The 20989-nt window shown below is 43.9% G+C and overlaps 1 protein-coding gene across 2 annotated transcripts in view; it reads right to left on the reverse strand.

Moving 5' to 3' along the window:
* PAMR1 (peptidase domain containing associated with muscle regeneration 1) overlaps positions 1–18627 on the reverse strand; it is a 77386-nt gene extending 58759 nt beyond the window's left edge. The window contains exon 1 of one of the 2 annotated variants that reach the window (XM_014574243.3): positions 18383–18627. In XM_014574243.3, the coding sequence (XP_014429729.2) occupies positions 18383–18455 (73 nt within the window). In that variant the 5' untranslated portion in view covers positions 18456–18627. The remainder of the gene's footprint in view (positions 1–18382) is intronic. The other variant, XM_006124462.4, reaches the window with a different exon arrangement.
* Between the last annotated feature and the right edge of the window lie 2362 nt (positions 18628–20989).

The following is a 20989-nucleotide window of genomic DNA, read 5'->3' on the forward strand; positions in this document are numbered from 1 at the left end:
AAATAAATTTTTAATTAGCTTCCTGCTGCTACGTTTTGTGATTTAATCAATGCCCTTTTAAGAAACCACAGTCTGAAATACCTTGGAGAGTGACTAGAGACTAACACAGTAACTCCACAGATCTCATCTCCCTTTCACCAGCACCCTGTCTAAACTCTACAAATTGAAATCTAATGAGCTCATGATGCTGTCAGCGTGTCTCTTAGCCAGTTGACAGGCCTGATGGCTTTTTTTGTGGAGCCTGATGATCAGAAGTGAGAGAGCAGACTGGAGAGATGAGATGTGAAAGAAACATAATGAGACTTTTTTTTTGTTTTTGGCCAAAGAATATTCTTTCCCTTTTGTTTTATATTCTGAGTGATAGAATTGCTTTGTTATTGCAACAATCCAGACATTGCTATTAAGGAGCAGAACTCCCATCCATGTCTGTACCTGGCTTCCTTTTCACACAGTTCTTTTTTGAATCACTGTGCCTCATAATTTAATTATGAGGGCTGAGTTAACTCCCTGTAGGATTCAGTGGTAGATATGCCTCTCTCAATTCTCCATAGCCCAATAAAGCCTGATTCTCAGAAGGTTGTCTTTCTTCCTAATACTAGTTAGTTAGCACAGCAGAGGAATCACCTACATATTCTTGACTTCTGTATTTAGCTGCAGGCACAATTCAACCCTGGTGTAATCCCATTGCCCATTCCTTATGCCTTACAACTATCTAACTGCGTCACAGTTCAGAGACTCCATAGATAGAGATGAAGTCAGTTTGCATTCGAAGCCTGATTGTTGCTCATCTTCTTCCTTTCTACCATAAAAGAAACAACTGCTGGTGTTTGGTAAGGTGGGGATTTGTTTGGTAGTTTTCCATTCCAATAATATAGTCTTGCACTCAAATCATAATAGCACTTAACCCTTTCATAGCACTTTCTACTTATAGTTCACCAAGGGCTTTACAAAGATACATCCCATTTTACAAATGGGAAACTGAGGTATATGAAGGTGATGTGACTTTCCCCATTGTCCCAGAGCAGAAACAGTAGTCAAGAATTAAATTCAAGTCTCCTACCTCCCAGAACAGCAGGCAAACAACTGGACCATATTGGGATTACTAAACATATAGTGATACCTCTTTCTTCTGCAAAGGTATAAATATATGTATAGATTGTCTGGGAACTGCATTTTATACAGATTCCTAAGCAAAGTGATTACAAAGGTATAAAAATCCAATTTCACCTGTCCCTGCTCACTGCTGTTCACCCTAAACCAAGACTTTCCCCATTAAAACTGTTCGAGGTTTGACATTTAAATTCAGCACATCTCATCCTCCACCATTAAAAAATAGCAAAGCAATTAGCTGCTCTAGAAAGCAGCTCATCCCTAGTGAAAGCTGAACCCTGAACAAATACCCTGAAATTTAGAAGTTTTAAACCATTTTATCTAATCCTGTTCAGTTTCCAAAATCAAGCTGGAAATCCCATTGCCTTAAAAATGTCCAGTTCTTAGTGATAAAAGGATTCTATATCAGTTTAGATTGTGCTAATAATTTTACTCAATGCAACTGTTATAAGCGTGAATTAAACCAACTTGAGTATCTGCATACAAATATGTTAGTGTTTTTCACTAGACTGGTATCAAATCACACCTTTAGTTACTCCGGTGCCTCTAGCCAGCCCCACAAGCCAGATTTTTCCCTTTTTACTCATGTTGAAATCAATGAGTCTATTTGCAGAGTAAAGCAGTGTAAGTAAGGGTTAGCAGACTCTGGGCCCTTGAAGAATTGTAAAAATCAGATTTCCTTTTCCCTGTGTCTGCATTTTGCTCATTTCTTGCACTTAGCTGAGACACTGAAATGGGTTTTCCAGTGATTTATAGCCAATTTAATTCACTTTCTGGTTCTCATGGGCTAGCACAGTGCTGTAAAGTTGGGGGAGTGCACATGACAAGGGAATTTGTGGGTGTGGCATAAAAACAATTTCTTCTGGATTTTTTTAATAATGGAATCGATTGTTCTTAGGTTTTGTACAGGGTTTTTAAAAAAAAAAAATCTACATAAAGAGTTGACAGTGTGTCTTGAATAACTCGGGAAACCAGCTTGCTTTACACAGATGTCTCCTCACCCCGTGTAATAGAAGGCAAAAGAGATATTTTGCTTGGACACTTTAAAGTGGACATAAAAAAGAGAAATTAATACATATCAAAGCACATTTTTATCTTTAAGAAGGCTAGATTGAGACTTTACACCAGAAAATGGATATTCTGCTTCAGGAGGAGTGCCAGAAAGAAACTGTGACTCAGAGAAGCATAATTGCTACCCTTTTGCTTTTTGGGGGGTGGGAGGAAGCATGCCACTTCATCCCTTTTGGGGACTCATTGTTTTCCCCTGGTCATCTTTTGCCTTTTCTTTAATACTTAAAGAGAGAGGAAGAAAAAGGGGAGGTGGGATTTATTGGTGGAGTCAAAGGCAACAAATTAAAAGCTGGACCATTCTGAATCATGGCTAAAATATTTGCGGGGCAGTTAGTGGTTTGACCTTACTAACAGAGGCACCCTTCAGAAGAGGAAGACTGACTTTTAGCCAGCAGCTGTATTTCCGGAGAGGGTGAAACATGTCCAGGCAGAGACTTGAAGTGACTCTAAGAGAGACTGGGTTGCAAAACTCCCCATGTAAAATATTTATCGGACAGATGAAAACAAGAACAAGCAAATAAACAATGGGCTACTTTATAAGGGTTTAATGATGAAAAGGCCATTCCATCCAGGCACAAACTGCATATAGGAAACTAGCTCCAGGTCATGGAAAATGTGAGCAAAAAATTAGCAATGTTATTAAAGAATGTAAATGGTAGGGGGAAAGTGTTGAAGAGTGGGTGGGAGTAATGGGCTGATTCAAGAACATGTCAATGTAGCGTGGAACGTGTGACCTTTCAGTAACCGGTTCAAGTCCAGACCTGTTTGGTGGTGGCGAGAGGGGGGGCCCCTGATTTTTAAGAGATCCTCAACCTAGCCTCAGATATTGTGAGTATATTTCCAGGTCTATCTCCATGGCCTGCAGGTTCAACAAGGTACTGAGATGTTTGAATCCTTTCTATTTGCACTTGCGACTACTAGTAAACATGTTATTGCACCTGTAGTGTTGGGGGCCGTTATGGTTCATAAGGGCCTTTACCATTCGATGGTTTGTTCAGTTCACAATGGAGCGGACCCAGCCTGGCATCCACAGCTCACTGTGTACGGTCAGCCGTCACACCAGAAAGCCCAAAGACTCACTCGCTGGTCTCACTCCTTGGGTGGTTAGCCCAAGCCTCTGCTAGTGCCACAGCATTCACACAGCTGTTTTTGGCATGCCCTAGGAGCCCTACTAATCCAAGTCTGTCCACTGGAGCTGGAGGGCTCCCTCCCACCTACTTTGTAGACCTGGCTGTCAAGGCTATTGCAGAGTGGAGTTCAGTTTAGCTTGTGCTGGGAGCTAAATTGCTGAATAGGAGAGTCATCATTTCTGTACTGATCCTTGGACAGGTCACTGAAATATGCAGGCCTTTAGTCTTGGCTTCTTTTTGTCTCTGTAAAAATGATGTTCATATTCCCACTTATATGCCAGGTATCACACAGGGCTGGCACAGCTATGAATCTGGGCCTTTGCACAGTAGCAGTTCCATGGCTAAGCACAGACCTGTAATCTCCTTTCATTAGCACCCAGTGCTCTCTGCAGAATGGATCCACAGCAAGTCAAGTCTGATGAATGCTCCTTGGCTTGTCAGCCTCTGCCAGCATTTATTTTTCTTTCTTACCTATGATTCTTTTCTTCCTTGGTACAAATAGACTTATTTCATCTTCACCTTCCAAAGAAGGCGGCTGTCCCATCCCACCGAGCGATCTGCTTATGCTGCCCAGCATGGTGTGCGGCAGAGGAACTGAAACAGCCTGCAATTTGTTAATCTCAGACATTGCCTTGACAGAAGAGTGTCTGTTTTCCTCATCACTGGGATGATTGGGGCATACGCATGACTCACCCAGCCACCTCCCTGCCAAACCTCAAATGCAATCCTACCCCAAACTGCAGGACCTTGGAGAATGAGGTGATAAAGTCCCACAAGAAATTATTTTATTACAACTCAGAAAGTCCGAAAGGTTGACAGAACTATTGTTTGCATTTCAATGGAAACACCAACATCCAAACTGTAGCTTTCACCACACCCTTCTTGAAGAGCTGGAAACCTCTCCAGAGAGGGGTGCAGTCTCTCCTTGCACACTCCACCGTCCTCCCTTCCCAAAATAGTTCTATGTTATTTCTTTAATTTTTTTAAAAAGTTTTAAATGTTTGCATGGACAATAAGGTTTCACTCAAATAAGGAGAAAGTGGATGGGGACAGTGACTGAGTAAGGCCGGTGATTCACTGTCTCTGAAGGCTGGCAGCGTGTGCAGCTCTTGGGGGCTGCGAATGGGATACTGGCCTTATTTCACTCTCCTCAAGTCTTGACGCTGACTTCAGTGACCGTTGGAGTGAGCCAAAATAGCATCAACATTTCTTCTCTGGATCACTGTCAACCTGGTCATAGGTCAGGGACAATCTAACTAATTCCAGGTTGTAAGGAGAGGGAACAGAATGGCACAAGGGAACTGGGAGCGAGATACAAAACCTTCCACATAAACTTTACTGTAAGTGTCTCAGTGACTTAAGCAACGGCACCATTTCGAGAGGGTGGGGAGGAAGCAGCCATGTGCTCTGGGATGCAGCTAGCTTTTCATCCCATTCCCAGGATGCTAAAGGAGTGAGGGGAACATGCTTGCATTTCATGCATGCCTCTCACACCTGGCTGGTGAGCTCCCTTAGGGTATGTCTACACTAGCTTGTTAATTCGAGGTAGGTAGGCAAATGAGGTGACCGGAGTTGCAAATGAAGCCTGGGATTTAAATATCCCGGGCTTTATTTGCATGTTCCCGTCCGGTCACCATTTTGAAATTTCACTAGCCCGAACTCACTGCTGTGCGGCTACACGTGGCAGTGAAACGTTAATTCAAACTAAGTCCTTAGTTCAAATTAACTGTTACTCCTTGTGGAATGACAGTCCCACTGTCCCCTTAGCGTCTGGGGAGCAGGATGAAAAGGAAGCTGCATCCCAGACCACACGGCTACTGCTCCCACTCCCACCCTCCCAAAATAGAACCCTTGGGAGCTGAGAATGGGATTTAGGATACCTAAGTGACCAAGGATTTGTCTACATGGGAAATTATATGGGTATAAGATAAGATGTGAATTCAAACCAATCCAGTTATAGCACTACAACTTCCCATGGATACTCTTACACCCATAGAAGAGTGTGTTTTTTTAGTAGTACCAGTATACTATACTAGCAAAATACTCTGCGGGTGGTTGCTGTTTATACCAGCAAAGCTGTGATTTTGTTGGCATAGCTTATTTGACACCCACTCTCTATCAAACAAAATAAATTATATTTCTGGAGGTATCATTGCATCTGTGTTAGGGGCTTTTTCCAGCACAACTGTGTCAGTAATGGGTCGAATCTCATCTCACCTCTGACCAACTTAGACATGCCAGTGGAAGGCCGTAATGTAGATCTAGCCTTATGCACATAGGTGTTGGATGCCGGCCGAGCTCAGGAAGGCAAGCCCCAGCCATGTCCCTTCCACTCAAAGTCCTGACCCTTCCACAACCTCTTCCTTCCCCTGTGGAGCCATATTGGACCCTACCACAGGCTACTGCCCCTAGCCCCTGAACACTTCCATGCCCCTTAGTCTCCTCTGGCAGAACAGCTGGTGGCTGGAGATCTGGGCAGCCACACCACAAAGCAATCCTTCCTGGCCAGCCGGATGCTGGGCAGTGTGCCATGGCCCCAGGCCTCCCCAGCAGCTAGAGAACTGGGCAGCTGCTCTGCAGCCCCTGCCCTCCCAGATGGCCAGAGAGCCAAGCAGCCGCACCACAGCCCCACAGCCTCACAGCCCTCCAGGCTGACCAGAGAGCCAGGCAGAACACAGGCAGTTTGGGAATGCAATTCCTTCCATAGGCTACACAACCTGCCACCCATGCACAGGCACTTTTGAAAATGTTACCCTTCACCTTTAAATTACCAGTTGCACCCAGATTCAGGTTAGCATGGCTGGGTGACAGGAGGGATACAGAAACATTCCCTTGTAGATTAATGGCTCCCTTCTAGCCATGGTTTGTCAGGAACTGGCTGACTCAGGAGAATTAGGAATGAGATATGCATTTTTTCAATTCTAAGCAATTGGTTCATTTAATCCTAGTTTTCAAAATACATATCCACACTTGTCTACCAGTAAGTAGAGAATAAAGGGGGAAGTGCTCAACCTCTCCCACTCTTTATGCAAGAAAAACAAACAAAAATAAAATAATACAATAAAAATGATGCATTAATGCTGTCCAGAATTGACAAAAAGAGAAATAGTTTAAGATTTCAAATCCTACAAGCTACTTCTTTTTACTCATGCCTCATTTTGTCTAGATGTGAAATCTTGATAGTGATACTTGCCCTTATCTATGTTCTGAGAGATTTGCTAAATAACAGATAATCCCTAGATTATATTGAAATCAATGGAAGTTAGTAAACAAAATATATTTGGGGACCCAACTCTAAATTGTTAAAATAATAACTAACGTTGTTTTAAAAGGGCTCCAGAGGAGATCCTGGCAATTACAGGCCAGTAAGTCTAACTTCAGTATCAGGCAAACCAGTTGAAAGTACAGTAAAGAACAAAATTGTCAAACATATAGATGAACATTGTTGGCGTAGTCAACATGGTCTTTGTAAGGGGAATTCATGCCTTACTTTGAAGTAGGAATAAGATCCTCTGGAAAAGGGCTTTTTTTCTAGAGGATCGGGGCCAGTGTAGACGCTCTTTTCCGGCTTTTCTAAAAGCCGGAAAAAAGCGGCGGACATGTTTATTTAAATGCCGCGGGGGATATTTAAATCCCCCGCGGATTTCCCTATTACGACCTCTGAAATTAACATGCCCCTTCCGGAAAAGGGGCCAATGTAGACGTAGCCTACTAGAATTCTCTGAGGGTATGTCTACATTACAAAGTTAATTCGAACTTACGGGAGGCTAGCCCCCTTAATTCGAACTAGTGGGAGGCTAGCCCCCCCAGCTTTCCCTGGTGGCCACTCTGGCCATCACCAGGGAAACGCTATTGCCCCCCTCCCGGCCCCGGATCCCTTAAAGGGGCACGGGCTGGCTACGGTGCCCGTGCCAGGTGCAAGCCTGCCAGCACCCAGCCAGCAGACCCTGCACCTGGCACGGCTCGAGCCAGCCACCTGATGCCCCCCAGCCCTCCCCCTCTTCCCGGGACCAGGCTGGCGGCTCCCGGGAGCTTGCCCAGGACCGCAAGAGGCGGGCACCCGCCTGGTCCAGTGCAGACATCGTGGACCTCGTCCATGACCTCCGCACTAGGCACAGGAAAGCAGCCATCTAGGGCAAGGGAGCTGCCAGCCTGGCCACCCAGGAGCAGGTTTGCATGAAAATCAAGGTGGTCCACTGAGACCCCCGACCCTGAGCCCTGAGCTTAGAATGACCGTACTGGGTCAGACCAAAGGTCCATCTAGCCCAGTAGCCTGTCTGCTGACAGCGGCCAACACCAGCTACCCCAGAGGAGATGGACCAAAGACAATGACCAAGCCATTTGTCTCATGCCATCCATCTCCAGCCTTCCACAGAGGCCAGGGACACCGTTCCTACCCTCTGGCTAATAGCACTCCATGGACCCAACCTCCATGTCTTTATCTAATTTCTCTTTAAACTCTGTTCTAGTTGTAGCCTTCACAGCCTCCTGCAGCAAGGAGTTCCACAGGTTGACTCTTTGCTTTGTGAAGAAGAACTTTCTGTTATTAGTTTGAAGCCTGCTACCCATTCCTTTCCTTTGGTGTCCTCTATTATGGGAACTAATGGAGAACTTTTCTATATGCACCCTCTCCACCCCACTCATGCTTTTATAGACCTCTATCATATCCCCCCTCCATCTCCTCTTTTCTAAGCTGAAAAGTCCCAGTCTCTTTAGCCTCTCTTCATATGGGACCTGTTCCAAACCCCTCATCATTGTAGTTGCCCTCCCCTCTCCCACTCTCTCTCTTCCCCTCTCCCACCTCCTTTTCCCAGTCTCCCCCAGTTTTGTTCAATAAAGAGAGATTCTATTTTTGAACACAATTGTCCTTTATTTTGTACATCAGGAAGGGGGGCTAGGGAGGGGTAAGTGGAAGGAGGTGAGGGAGGATTGGGGTACGAGCCCCCGATGGGGAGGACTGGGCTGGCTCTGCAGGCTTCTGGGGGTGGAACCTCTCCTGCAGCTCCCCAATTGCCCCCTCTCCCCAGATGGCAGCCTGTGGCAAGTGCAGCCGGTCTGATGGCCGAGTGCTGTGATGTGCCCAGTGTGGGTACTCTGGGCAATCCGAGCCAGGACTGCTTTGCAAGCGGGGCACCCCTGAGAACTGTCTGTCCGGGGTGGGGTCGGGTCCCTTTAAGCACAGCCCTCGGCTAGCCTGAGACAGCAGCTCCAGGCTCTAAGTCCTCATCTGATGCCCTGCCGGCACTGCGTCCGGCCATACTTAACCCCGGTTCAGGGTCCACTCTGTGTGGACATGCTAGTTCGAATTAGCAAAACGCTAATTCGAACTAGTTTTTTAGTCTGGATGCGTTAGTTCGAATTAGCTTAGTTCAAATTAACTAATTCTAACTAAGTTAGTTCGAATTAGCGCTGTAGTGTAGACATAACCTGAGGGAGTCAACAAGCATATGGACAAGGGAGATTCTGTATATATAGTGTACTTAGAATCCTAGAAAGCCTTTGGCAAGGTCCCTCAGCAAAGATTCTTAGGCCAAGTCTTCACTAAAAGGGAAGGTCAAATTAAGACATGCAACTATGTTAATTACATAGCTGGAGTCAACTTACATTAATTCAAGTTTTCCCAGCATCTCCACAGAGGGAGGCTGATAGCATCAAACAGGAGCAGGAGTACTGGCTACCAACAGGAGCACCCTCTGAGTTCAATTTAGCAGGTCTTTACCAGACCCGCTAAATTGAACTCCAAAAGATCAGTCACAGCAGCATCAATCTTCCCCAGAGTAAGATGTTATAAGATAAGACAAAAGATCTTCTTATGGTTGTTAAAATATAGAAAACAAAGGGTAGGAATAAATTATCAGTTTTCAGAATGAAAAGAAGTAACAAATGGTGTACCATTAGGGTCTATACTGGGACAAATTGTATTCAACATATTAATAAATGACTGGAGAAAGGGGTGAGGTGGCAAAATTTACAGATGATACAAAACTGCTCAAGACAGTTATGTCCACAGCAGATTGCAAAGAGCTTGAAAAGGATCTCACAAAACTGGGTGACTGGACAACAAGATGAAATTTAATGTTGATAAATGAAAAGTAATGTATATTGGAAAATGTAATACACTATACGTATAAAATGATGGGGTCTAAATTAGCAGTTACCACTCAAGAGCGAGAACTTGGAGTTATTGTGGATAGTTCTCTGAAAACATCTACTCAGTGTGCAACAGTGGTGAAAAAAGCAAACAATGTAGGGAATCATTAAGAAAGGGCTACATAATAAGACGGAAAATATCATATTGCCTCCATATAATTCCATCATATGCCTGCATCTTGAACATTGGATGCAGATGTGGTTGCCTCATCTCAAAAAAATATATATTGGAACTGGAAAAGTTCCATTAAAGGGCAACAAAATGATTAGGGGTAAGGAACAGCTACCATATGAGAAGACATTAATAAGACTTTTCAGCTTGGAAAAGAGATGACTAAGGAGGGATATGATAGAGGTCTCTAAAATCATGACTGATGTGGAGAAAGCACATATGGAGAAGTTATTTACTCCTTTCCATAACATAAGAACTAGGGGTCACCAAATGAATTTAATAGGCAGCAGGTTTAAAACAAACAGAAGGAAGTATTTTTTCAGGCTGTGCACAGGCAAACTATGAAGCTCCCTGCCAGAGGATGTTATGAAGTCCAAGACTATAACAGGGTTCAAAAGAGAACTAGCTAAATTCATGGAGGTCCATCAACGGCTATTAGCCAGGAAGGGCAGGGATTGTGTCCCTAGCGTCTGTTTGCCAGGGCTGAGAATGAGCAATCACTTGATGATTGATAGTTCTGTTCATTCCCTCTGGGGCACCTAGCATTGGCCACTGTCAGAAGACAGGATACTAAGCTAGATGGACCTTTGATCTGACACATCATGACCATTCTTATGTTCTTTTGTTGTTATAATAATTAATAAAAAATCCTCCTGCAAATATCTCGATGTCAGTTTTACAGGTAACAACATCACTGGGCATAAGGCAAAGTTGTCAAGATAAAATAGTTAATTTATAAAAATCTAATTCCATGTTTTAAAAAAGCTAAAATCCATATTATTAATCACAGTTTTGCTACTACCAGTCTTAATAATTAAGCATTAATTTAAAATGAAGTTCTTCTGCAGAAATAACTTCTTTTTTCTTTTTTTTCTGCTGTAACTTTTTGACCTTTCTTCATTTTTGCCAAGGATAAAAGACTGGTTCGGTTCACTTTTGCTTACATTCAGTTTTCTTAGTACATTGTTGCAAAATTTATGATGCAAACATTCCAGAGGACTATGGAAATCCATTTCAAAAAACTGTTTTCATTAATGTTAAACAAATCACATTCTTTCTTTTTTAATAATGGATTGACCTAATCAGGAAGTCTAAGTTACTTGACGTTTTTTCCTTTAAGTAACTAAGTCCATCATTCTGACAATTGTACTGTGAGAATTAAAAGTGTTTCATAATTAAAAGCAAGCTTGAACAAATATACTCCTTTTATATCCCTTTGGATGATTATATAAACAATTTGTGTTAGATGGGAAAAATACCCTATTTTATTTTCTTCTTACTCTATGATACTCATTAACAATTGTTCTCTTGTAGGGAGAAAGCTGGTGTCTGAATTTCAAGGAGCAATTTTTAAAAGCTTTTCGTATTCAGCAATGTTCCCTAGTGTAATAGCTTTGAAATGAGTTTTTCTTATTTAAAACGAATAGCGCTGACAGAGGTGAAATCCAACAAGTGGAGATGTATTTTCTTTCCCTTTCAGGTCTGTGCTCTTTGGCTTTATTTTTACTTTATTTTTTAATTCAGTTATATTTTCATTCTTATAATATTGCACTCCATCTCTGGTCCCCATCCTGTAGGTGTTATGGGCTGAACTGACATTAAAGTCAATGGGAGCTCTGAGCACATGGAGCAACCATATAATTTTACCAGCTGTAAACAAGAAAGAATCCTGGCTCCAGTGAAGTGAATAGAAAAACTGTCTCACTGACTTTAACAGGCCCAAGATTTCAGTCACTGTCTAGTGGTCTGAGCATAAGCCTGGGAGTCAGGAACAATAGCACTCTAACCCCAACCCTAAAACCACTTCAAATTGATTTGGGGTGTGCCGGGGCAGAAGCCCTCCTGGGACCCTGGGTATGTACTCAAGTGCCTATCTCCTGCTGCTGTTGTGCTAGCTAGATCAAAGCTCACATGAATGTGTCTATGGCTATGTCAAGACTGCACTGCTTTTCCGGGATACCTGCAATGCTGCATCCAAGGAATGTGTCCGCTTTTTCTAAAAAATGTTCAAAAAAGCAGATGGGTTCTTTCGCCATCCCTGTAAATCTTGTTTTATGAGAAATAAGGGATGTGTCCAAAGAGCACTTTTTTCCAAAATTTGGTGCCATGTAAACATGCCAAATTTCGGAAAAGCCTCTTTCGACAGCAAAGCAGAAAAAGATACACAATTTGCGTACTGCAAATTGCGTTTCTTTTTCCGATTTACCTTTGCAGTGTAGATCTAGTTTCAGTGTGTTCCAGTCACATTTCTGAATGTAATGTCAACGTAGTTACAGAGCGCTAATTTTGGATAACTCAGAGTTGGGTGACCCATTTGAGAAACCTATGGACCTGATTTTAAAGATGCTGTATACCTCCAGTCCCAGGGGATTGCAGTGTACTAGGCACCTCTGAAAATCAGACCCCTTCAGACTGGTTCCTCTGTTAGTCATTGAGTCCAACCCTCTGCCCAAAGCAGGACCAATCCCAACTCAATCATCCCAGCCAGGGCTTGTCAAGTGGAGGCTTAGAATCTCTACCCCTAGAGGTTTTTATCACCTCCCTAAGGAACCCATTCCAGTGCTTTACCACCCTCCTAGGGAAATAGTTTTTCCTAATACCCAACCTAGACCTGCTCCGCTGCAATTTGAGACCATTGCTCCTTGTTCTGCTATCTGTCACGACTGAGAACAGCCTCTCTCCATCCTCATTGGAACCTTCCTGCAGGTAGTTAAAAGCTACTATGAAATTTCTCCTCCCTTTTTTACATTTTAAAAAGTTTAATTTCCTAAGAAATCTAGACACTTGACATTGATGCACTATTTATGTAAAAGATACACATGTCCACACACCACAAATTCAAGCAACATAATATCTGTGCCTAGCTGATCCTTGATGTCTCTTTTAGGTCTAATTGAAGCATAGCAATTCATGTCAGTTTATGAAGTACACCTGTCCACAGCAACCTGTATTAAGAACAACTGCTCACTTGACATAAACCACTGGATAGCCAATAGAGCAATTTTAAGAAAGTTAGTGGTTCTGTATCCCAGGGAGAGAGGGAGGGAAAACAAAGAGAAAGTGCTTGTATATAAACCACAAAAATTGACAGGTGAATTCAGGAGCAAGTGCTGACTCTCACACAGATTTTAATTCTTTTTTGGGGGGCGGGGGGTGGGAGGAGACATTGATTAGAGAAGTGGGCTGTGCCCATGAAAGCTCATGATACCATCTACATGTTTTGTTAAACTTTAAAGTGCTAGCAGACTATTTGGTGTGCTTTTTTTAAGTTTATCCTATACAGACTAACTCAGCTAGCTCTCTGAAACTGTCCCTTAGTGAACTAAAGACAAGAAACACTGTGTCATTAAATAGTATCACTTTTTAAAGCAGTGGAGCTATTTTCAGTTCCAGATGCGGAGGTATATTTGAAGTGGACTAACCTGCCTATAAAAATACTTCAAGTAATGTAGTTTTAAAAGTATTGAATAAATTATTTAGTGTAAATGCAACTCTCTGCTGCTGAATGATATCAGGACTGGTCAACTGTGTTTTATAAACCTTCCAAAAGTGATTCTCAACCTGTTTACCATTGTGGGCTTCATATGCAGTCCTCTCTTTGGTATGTGGGCCTCATTCACACAATATATGTAATACCTGTCAAATGGACTACAGCTGTGTGCTGATTGGGCTGCAAATGGCCTATGCAAGGTGAGCTGAGAACCACTGCTCTATACTGATAATAGGCCATGGAGATTCTACTGTAGTTGAAGATGTGGGGCATGTTTTGAAGCAAGAGGCTGAGAGTGCTATCTGTCCTATTGCAATGAAGTGTTGAGTGGCCCAGCTATGCAGCAAAGTGATAGCTGTGAAGTTCCTGGATGAGGATAGATTTGTTACAGTATATTAAGTGCTGATACCAAGCACCAAAAATACCCTTCTTAAACACAGGAGCATCACTTCTTAGCAAGACTATAACAACCACACACACACACACACACACAAAACCTTCCCATAAATGTTTCCTCTGTAAAAAGGAACAGCAAGTTTGTTAGTGGAGGAACAAATGACTTTTCAGGTCTTTGTCCTGTCATAAAAAGGAATTTCAATGTGGTTTTGAAGGGTCTCTCTATGGGTTTCACGAGGCGTAATGGTAGTTCGGAATAGGAAGCCTAGTCCGAACTACCTAGTCCGTGCCGCGTGTAGTCGCGCGGCACGGAGTCCGCACTAGCAGACATTTAAAAATGGCGGCGCCCGGCAAGATGCAAATGAAGCCCGGGAAATTCAAATCCCGGGCTTCATTTGCAACTCTGGTTGCCTACATTACCTAGTTCGAACTAGGGTGGTAGTGTAGACATACCCTATCTGAGAATTGCCTTGCCTGACCCATCATACAAAGGAACTCTGAAAATACTGCCATGTAAATAAAAACAAGGCCAAGAAAAGCCTGGCAAAAATTAGGCTGTCTGAAAAAGTGTGAGAGTAGCTTCCTATGTACCGAGGCTGGAAGCTGGCCATCTACGTGGTCTGATGGTACAAACAGCACATAACAAGAATATTTTGAGGGTTTTCTGGTGCTTGATCTTCATTGCTGACGTGACAGCACATGAGTGGTCAGCAGAACTTCCAGCACAGTCTTCCTACACAAGAAAGTTCTAATCCCAACATGGCAACACTAGCCCTACAAATCTCCTTTGTACAATGAATACTACAGTATTTTACAGGCCACCTCATTCCAGCAGGTATTTCTATTGCAATCCTGACCCATCTCAAGAACCCTCCTCTTTAACACACATCTTCCACCCGCCCTGGAAACCTCAAGCCCCACCTCCTCACTGTGGGTTTTGATCTATTGGGTCAGAACACAGGCCATAAACCAGAATGAGCAGGGTGCTTGCAGCATCTAAAGCATTCTGGGCCAGTCTGTCCCAACCCTTTCTCCCTCTCTGCTTCCCCTGTTTAATTTTCTATCGGGTGGCATTATTATCTTGCTGTAGTTAGTTTGTATTATGTTGTGTCTATTTGAGAGAGGCCTGGGACAGGGTAAAACAGCCAGGACAGGGTTATGGGCTACCTGCCTGTCACATGAGCTAGCAAGGGATTTAAGGGAAAGGTGTGGCTTTCTTCCTTTGAGAAGCCAGGTGAAAGGCATCTGGAGATTACAGGCCTCTCTGTAGTAGAATGGCTTTGTTTGGGGTTACTCCTGAGGTTTTTTTATTTGATGGACTCTGCAGAGAGGCAAGGGCCTGAAAAGGACATAGGGAGGACACTGGTTTTTTTCCTAGGCTGGAGGGAGAGCCACCTGCACACAGAGCCCAACCCCACAGAGCTCAACTCCTACCTGAACTCTCCCAAAGTGTGGAGAGTCTTGGTCCTTTCCATTCTACCGAGACAGGGGCAAACTCCAAAATTCTGGTCCATCTTTAACCAGCCCCAACATCTGTGGGCGTTTGGAGAAAAGAGTTTGGACTGAACTCGTCTCTAGTCTGAATTAGGAATTGTTTTCCTTCACCCTCAGCAGGTTAGCTTACAAATAATGCTCCTTGTAATTATACACAGAGGCTGTGTCTAGACTGGCAAGTTTTTCCACAAAAGCAGCTGCTTTTGCGGAAAAACTTGCCAGCTGTCTACAATGGCTGCTTGAATTTCCACAAGAACACTGACTTCCTACTGTCTGAAATCAGTGCTTCTTGCAGAAATACTATGCTGCTCCCGTTCCGGCAAAAGTTCTTTTGCGCAAAGCTTTTGCGCAAAAGGGCCAATGTAGACAGCTCAGATTTGTTTTGCGCAAAAAAGCCCCGATTGTGAAAATGGCGATCGGGACTTTTTTGCGCAAAAGCACGTCTAGATTGGCACGGACGATTTTCCACAAAAAGTGCTTTGGCGGAAAAGCGTCCATGCCAATCTAGACGCTCTGTTCCGAAAATGCTTTTAACGGAAAACTTTTCCGTTAAAAGCATTTCCGGAAAATCATGCCAGTCTAGATGTAGCCAATGGATATGGGATTCTTTCTTTAAACTAGGGGCCATAAAAGCAATATAGAAGCTCTGACTCCATTCCCCACTAATATATCCATGTGTTAAGATCTCCCCAGCTAGCTTCTGTCCCTGGAAACCTGGGGTGTTGGGTTTCCATCTCACAGAGGAGACAGCTTCCACAGTAATACTGACACTGATAATACTAAGGTAAGGGCCCTCATGGGTTTGGTGGTTGAACAATGTGTTGGGCATTAATGAGTTGGAAGGGGATCCTGGAAGCCCCTTGTTTCTGAGGCTGGCCTTTAATTCCTAAAAAAGATAATCCCAGCTGTCATTTAGAATGATAGTCTCTAGCTCTTTGTCCTTATGAAAAGTCTAAAAAAGCGTAACTGAGGTAACCCAGTCACTAAGATTCAATGCATCTAGATGTATCTTGGATGCCTTTGGGGCCCACTTCTGCAAGAGGCAAGTGCAATTCAACATATGCACACACTTTAGGAAATGCATATCGACTATGCCTCAGGGTTATTCCAAAATCAGCCCTCTCATTTTCCCTATTCTTGTCCCCAAATCCCCGCAAACCCTGCAGAGTAACATGTGATAGTCATGGACAGAGATTGGTTACTTCTGTGTAAAGATGTTACACATCCTGCCAGCTCTTGCTACATTTCAAAAGCAGAAGCGCCACCCGTTCCCCACTGTGGCCCTGCCCTCCCCCACAGAGACAGTTCTGGGGGGAACCAGCTCCTGCTCCCCCTTTCTGACAGAGGCAGCAAGGGGCGGGAGGAAACGACTAGTCGAGTTGACTAGTCACTTACATCCCTACAAGAGCTAATACTGGCAGGGAACCTGGATTCCCATTGCTTCCACCAACAGCCAAGGAAAATCCATTCCACCCCCATCATTAGCCTGGGAAAGACCTGCTCCTCCTACCTTTTGAGGCCTTCAGCAAGAGAGGCCTGCTCACCTCCAGTTCCTAAAAGGCACTCATCCACCAGGGACCAGCCTAGCACCAGAGAGGAAAAACAAACACCCCATAGCTAGAGATTGTGGGATTACTCCTGTCACCTGCAGATGCAGAGATGACCCATTCACCATCTGTGGGACGGATGACCCACACACTATCATTGCAGCCAGAGTAAGGAACAGCTGCTGGGTAGGAGAGACTCCTAGAGGAACCAGAGTCGGGAAGAGGGGAGAGTGAAGCATAGTGAATTATGGGCCGAGGGTTAGGGGGAAAGGGCTGATGCATTTGGGAGGGAAAGCAATGGAAAGAAATTATAAAGCTTTATGGAGTGGAAGGAAGAGCATTTTATACAGGCAATGTTTACTTGTGTCACTGACGCAGAACCTTTCGGAGGGAGCCCCATGTTTTTGAAGCAGAAGACCTGCATAGAAAGTGCCCATCCTCCACCACAGCCCCTGGGACATGAGAATAAAGCTGTCACAGACAGCAGGGCCGACAGCCACTGTGGGCCCCAGGGCTGGGTAGGGAGGCTGGCTCCATGCCCCTGGAAGGGGCAGGACCTCAGCGGAAGGGGCAGACTGCTGGAAATCAGCCCTTTGTGCTGCCCAGACTATGGACTGCTCTCCCAGCCCTAAGAGCTGTGCAGAATGGATCTCCAGTCCTCTAGCAGCAATTCAAAGGGGCCCAGAAGCCCAGGGCAATTGTCTCCTTTCCCCCCCTTCCCTGCCCCCATCGGCAGGCCTGGCCACAGAGGAAGCCATTCTGGTTTTGTTCCCTCTCCTGGGAAAAGGGGGGGATTCTGAGGCATTATCCCGATTACTGTTATTTATAGCTATTGAAAGCTGCATTGTGTTCCTCACTGTAGTGTTTACTTGACACTCACCATTAACCATCAATATTTCTGAAAGTAATTTTGCCTTACTGGGAAGCCCCATATCATGGGTCTCTCACAACTGAAATGTGAGCAGTGTTTCTCTGTCTTTTTTATACCAGGGACCCTCTTTCTGCTTTTCAAAATGGTGCCAAGGAGCAATCTGGGACCGGCACCAGTCCCCAGACCAATCATTGGGGAACTCTGATTTAGAAACACCTTACCTCTGAGTCCTCAGTAACACTCCTCACAGAGCAGCAGGAAGAGCTGAGGTTAGGAGCTAATGTTTATAAGTAGTTAGCGCTGCAGTAATGTGTAAATAATGCACATTCCTAGGGTAAATGTGTGCACTGTTAACCTTATCAAGAGGGAACCGGGTATGCTGGTTCAGCAGAAAAAGTGGAATAAAAAGAACTTACTATAAAAAGACCATTCAGCTTTAATAAAGTTTCCCCTTTGCAACGCTAATATTGGCAGAATTAGAGCACAAGTCGGAAACAATATGTGGCTTTTGTTTTCCTTCTTCCCTCTTGTTTTGTTTTGTTTTTTCTTGGTGTTGGGGCTGGAGAGGAAAGTCTCTCCGTTGCCAAGACAAACAAATTACGTTTTACAAATTGTAGGCTTAAATGTCACATATTGCTTTATTTTCTTAACACTCTGTGCTAAGGAAATAATGATAGAAGTAGGTGAAGTGATAGCAGACCCTGCTCTCTGGATGGCTACTGGCAAATACGTTCAGCCAGTTGTTTCCCTTTTATGTTTCTGGAAAGTATCCTGGATGTTTCTCCCTGCTGCCAGCAAAAAAGTAAATAAATAAAAAGGACCCTGCTATTAATAACATCCTTTCAACTCTCTCTTCTCAGGACAGCAGCAAGAGATCAAAGCCCCCTGCCCACAAGAAAGGGAAGAAAAGCATTCAGCCGTGTATAGAATGCACCCGCTTACTTACAGTACCTCTTGGCAAGCAGGAGATGAAAAGGAGCTGGAGGAGGGTGAGTCCTATGTGAGTCCAGGGGGCTAGCTCCATGCTGCCCAGGCCAGTGCAACGGAGTGACTGCTCAGGAAGAGGGATAGCCGGCAAGCTGCTTTTACTGGGACCTCACCAAGTCCAGGCTGCGAGGGATCTCGGATTTCAGACCTCTGCTCACTCCCATCATCACCAGAGGGGAACTACCTTCAAGAGCCTCCTCAGGCATCCAGAAGTGCGACGTCACCCCAAACCTCTCCACTGCTGCCTTAACCCTTTCTGGGTTCTAGCAGGCAGCCCGCTTAATGGAGGATCTATTTGGGGAGGAATCGATAAAGGAAAATAATGCTCAGCATTTAGACAGCTTTTTTTCATCTTCAAAGTTAGGAAATTATAAAGGAAACTAATCTTTTGTATGTCTGACCAGCTAGAGTAAATGAGCAGAAGGTGACTATGTGGCCAGGAGGAAACACTCAGTGTAAGGTCCTTTTAATTGTGCAGGAGGTTGTGGGCTGGCGGAATGATGCACATTAGTGAAAGGCTGGGTATGCTCTGGGCATGGGGGAAGGCATTCCTACCACCCACACCAGTGGCCAGGAAACTTCACCACGTGGAATGTGCTGCTTGAGAATGCATCTGTCATAATATAACCTGAAGAGGCACTTTGTGTAAGCTTGAAAGTGTGTCTCTCTCACCAACAGATGTTGGTCCAGTAAAAGATATAGGATACGTGCAGCTTGTCTCTCCAACATCTTGAGACAAGCGTGGCTGCACCAACACCACCAGAACACACACTTTTAAGGGGTGATCAAATAATCAAGTTAGTTAAAGATTTGCTCCATTATGTCTATAAAATGCAAAGTGCATAAGAAATGTCTCAGAATACCTGCACCAGGGATGACTGAAAAACTTTTGACAGAACAGTACCCTACATTAGAAATTCAGTTATGTTGAACATTTCGGAGGTGGGCGGGGGGCATCAATTTCAATTTTATTTTCAATGGAAGAAAGACAAAATAATTCATTTTGACTTTATTGTTGCCCCTTTTATTTTGGTTCAACTTGTATAATATATTTTAATATTATATTTTGCATTATAATATGCTGTTTCAACTTTTTGATGGACCAAACTGAAAATCTCAAAATTTCTACTTTTTTGTTCCCATTTAAAACAAAAGCTAATTTAATTTTGAAATTTCCTGCTGTATAGAAATTCACTTTTCTGGCTGGGCTCTACCACACACTCACACCTCCCTCTAAAGTCTCTAGGTAGGTCTGACAACTTCAAGAATCACAGATTAGTAGCCAGAGGCATGAACAAAATGCCTCCATGACACAACTCTCCCAGTTATTTTACTTACTGTCTCAGAATCCTCCCCCTATTGGTGGTTTCTCATCTCCCCTCAGTTTCTGGCAGGAGGAAGAGCAGTTGTAGATTCATGATAAAATCTAAGGCGTTGACAGCACAATTTTTTATTTCACTGTGCAAAAGTGCATGAAAATATTGTTTTCTTGGTTTCGCTCTTCATCAGTTTGGAACCCTTAGCGCCTGTTGCCCCTTGTTTCACTTTGACCCCAAAATCTCCAAGAGCAGCATTGTAAAAACACTAAGCTTCACCTGCCCTCACAATAGGTAAGAAAGAAATCAACAAAACTCTAAAAAGGCCCAGGTTCATCTAACCCAGACTCAATTCCTGACTGTCAGCCCTGCCATTCTAGCCAGTAAATTAGTCATCTCCTCTCAGTGTAAGGAAAAGTCAAAAGTCACTCAAAATAGCAGAAGGATCTTGAAAATAATAGAAGCTGAGGGTTATTATCTGCTTTCATAATAAAACAAAACATCTTTAGTGTCTACAGAAACATGAATAGCTTCTTTTATGCCCCTACTATACATGGTACATGATGAAAGAATATCACATAGGCCGTGTTGGAAAAAGGGAAACTGCCAGTTAGCTTACAGCTATCTGAGGTGGGGTTCCACAAGTGTCTGAATAGAAACCTGCTCAGGCTACAGGGCAAGGGAACTGTCATGAGTATAAAAGGATAAGGGATACAGGGAAGTGTCGCTAGATACTGGACAAGGGCCAATAACAAATGGAAGAAATTGAGGGGCGGGGCGGTCACTAGGGTTCCTGTATTTGAGCCAAGTCTTGTGACCCAGGTATGAACTATGGAAGTCCTTGAATACAGCAGACCCGAGATAGTTACTTTTTAAGGACACAGTATATAGAGATTAGCTTTGCAGGAACACCTTGTGTCCTAGCATGAAGGGATATTTCCTGTGTGAGGTGGGCAAATGGATCTGATTCTAGGCTCCATCTTGCAAAGGGCTCTTCTCAGGTACTGAGACCTCTCTGCTTCCACTGAGGCTATGTCTAGACTTCAGGCTTCTTTCGGAAGAAGCTTTTCTGGAAGAGATCTTCCAAAAAGCCTTCTTTCAAAAGAGAGTGTCCACACTGCCAAAGTGCATCGAAAAAGCTATTTGCTTTTTTGAAAGATAGCGTCCACACTGAATGGACGCTAACTCATGTTTAAACTGTGACTACTAGGGACAGAGTGGCCACCAGGGCACCTGTGCTTTTTCCTCTTTCCTC

The sequence above is a fragment of the Pelodiscus sinensis genome, chromosome 4, assembly GCF_049634645.1.
Source record: "Pelodiscus sinensis isolate JC-2024 chromosome 4, ASM4963464v1, whole genome shotgun sequence".
In the NCBI taxonomy this organism is placed as follows: domain Eukaryota; kingdom Metazoa; phylum Chordata; order Testudines; family Trionychidae; genus Pelodiscus; species Pelodiscus sinensis.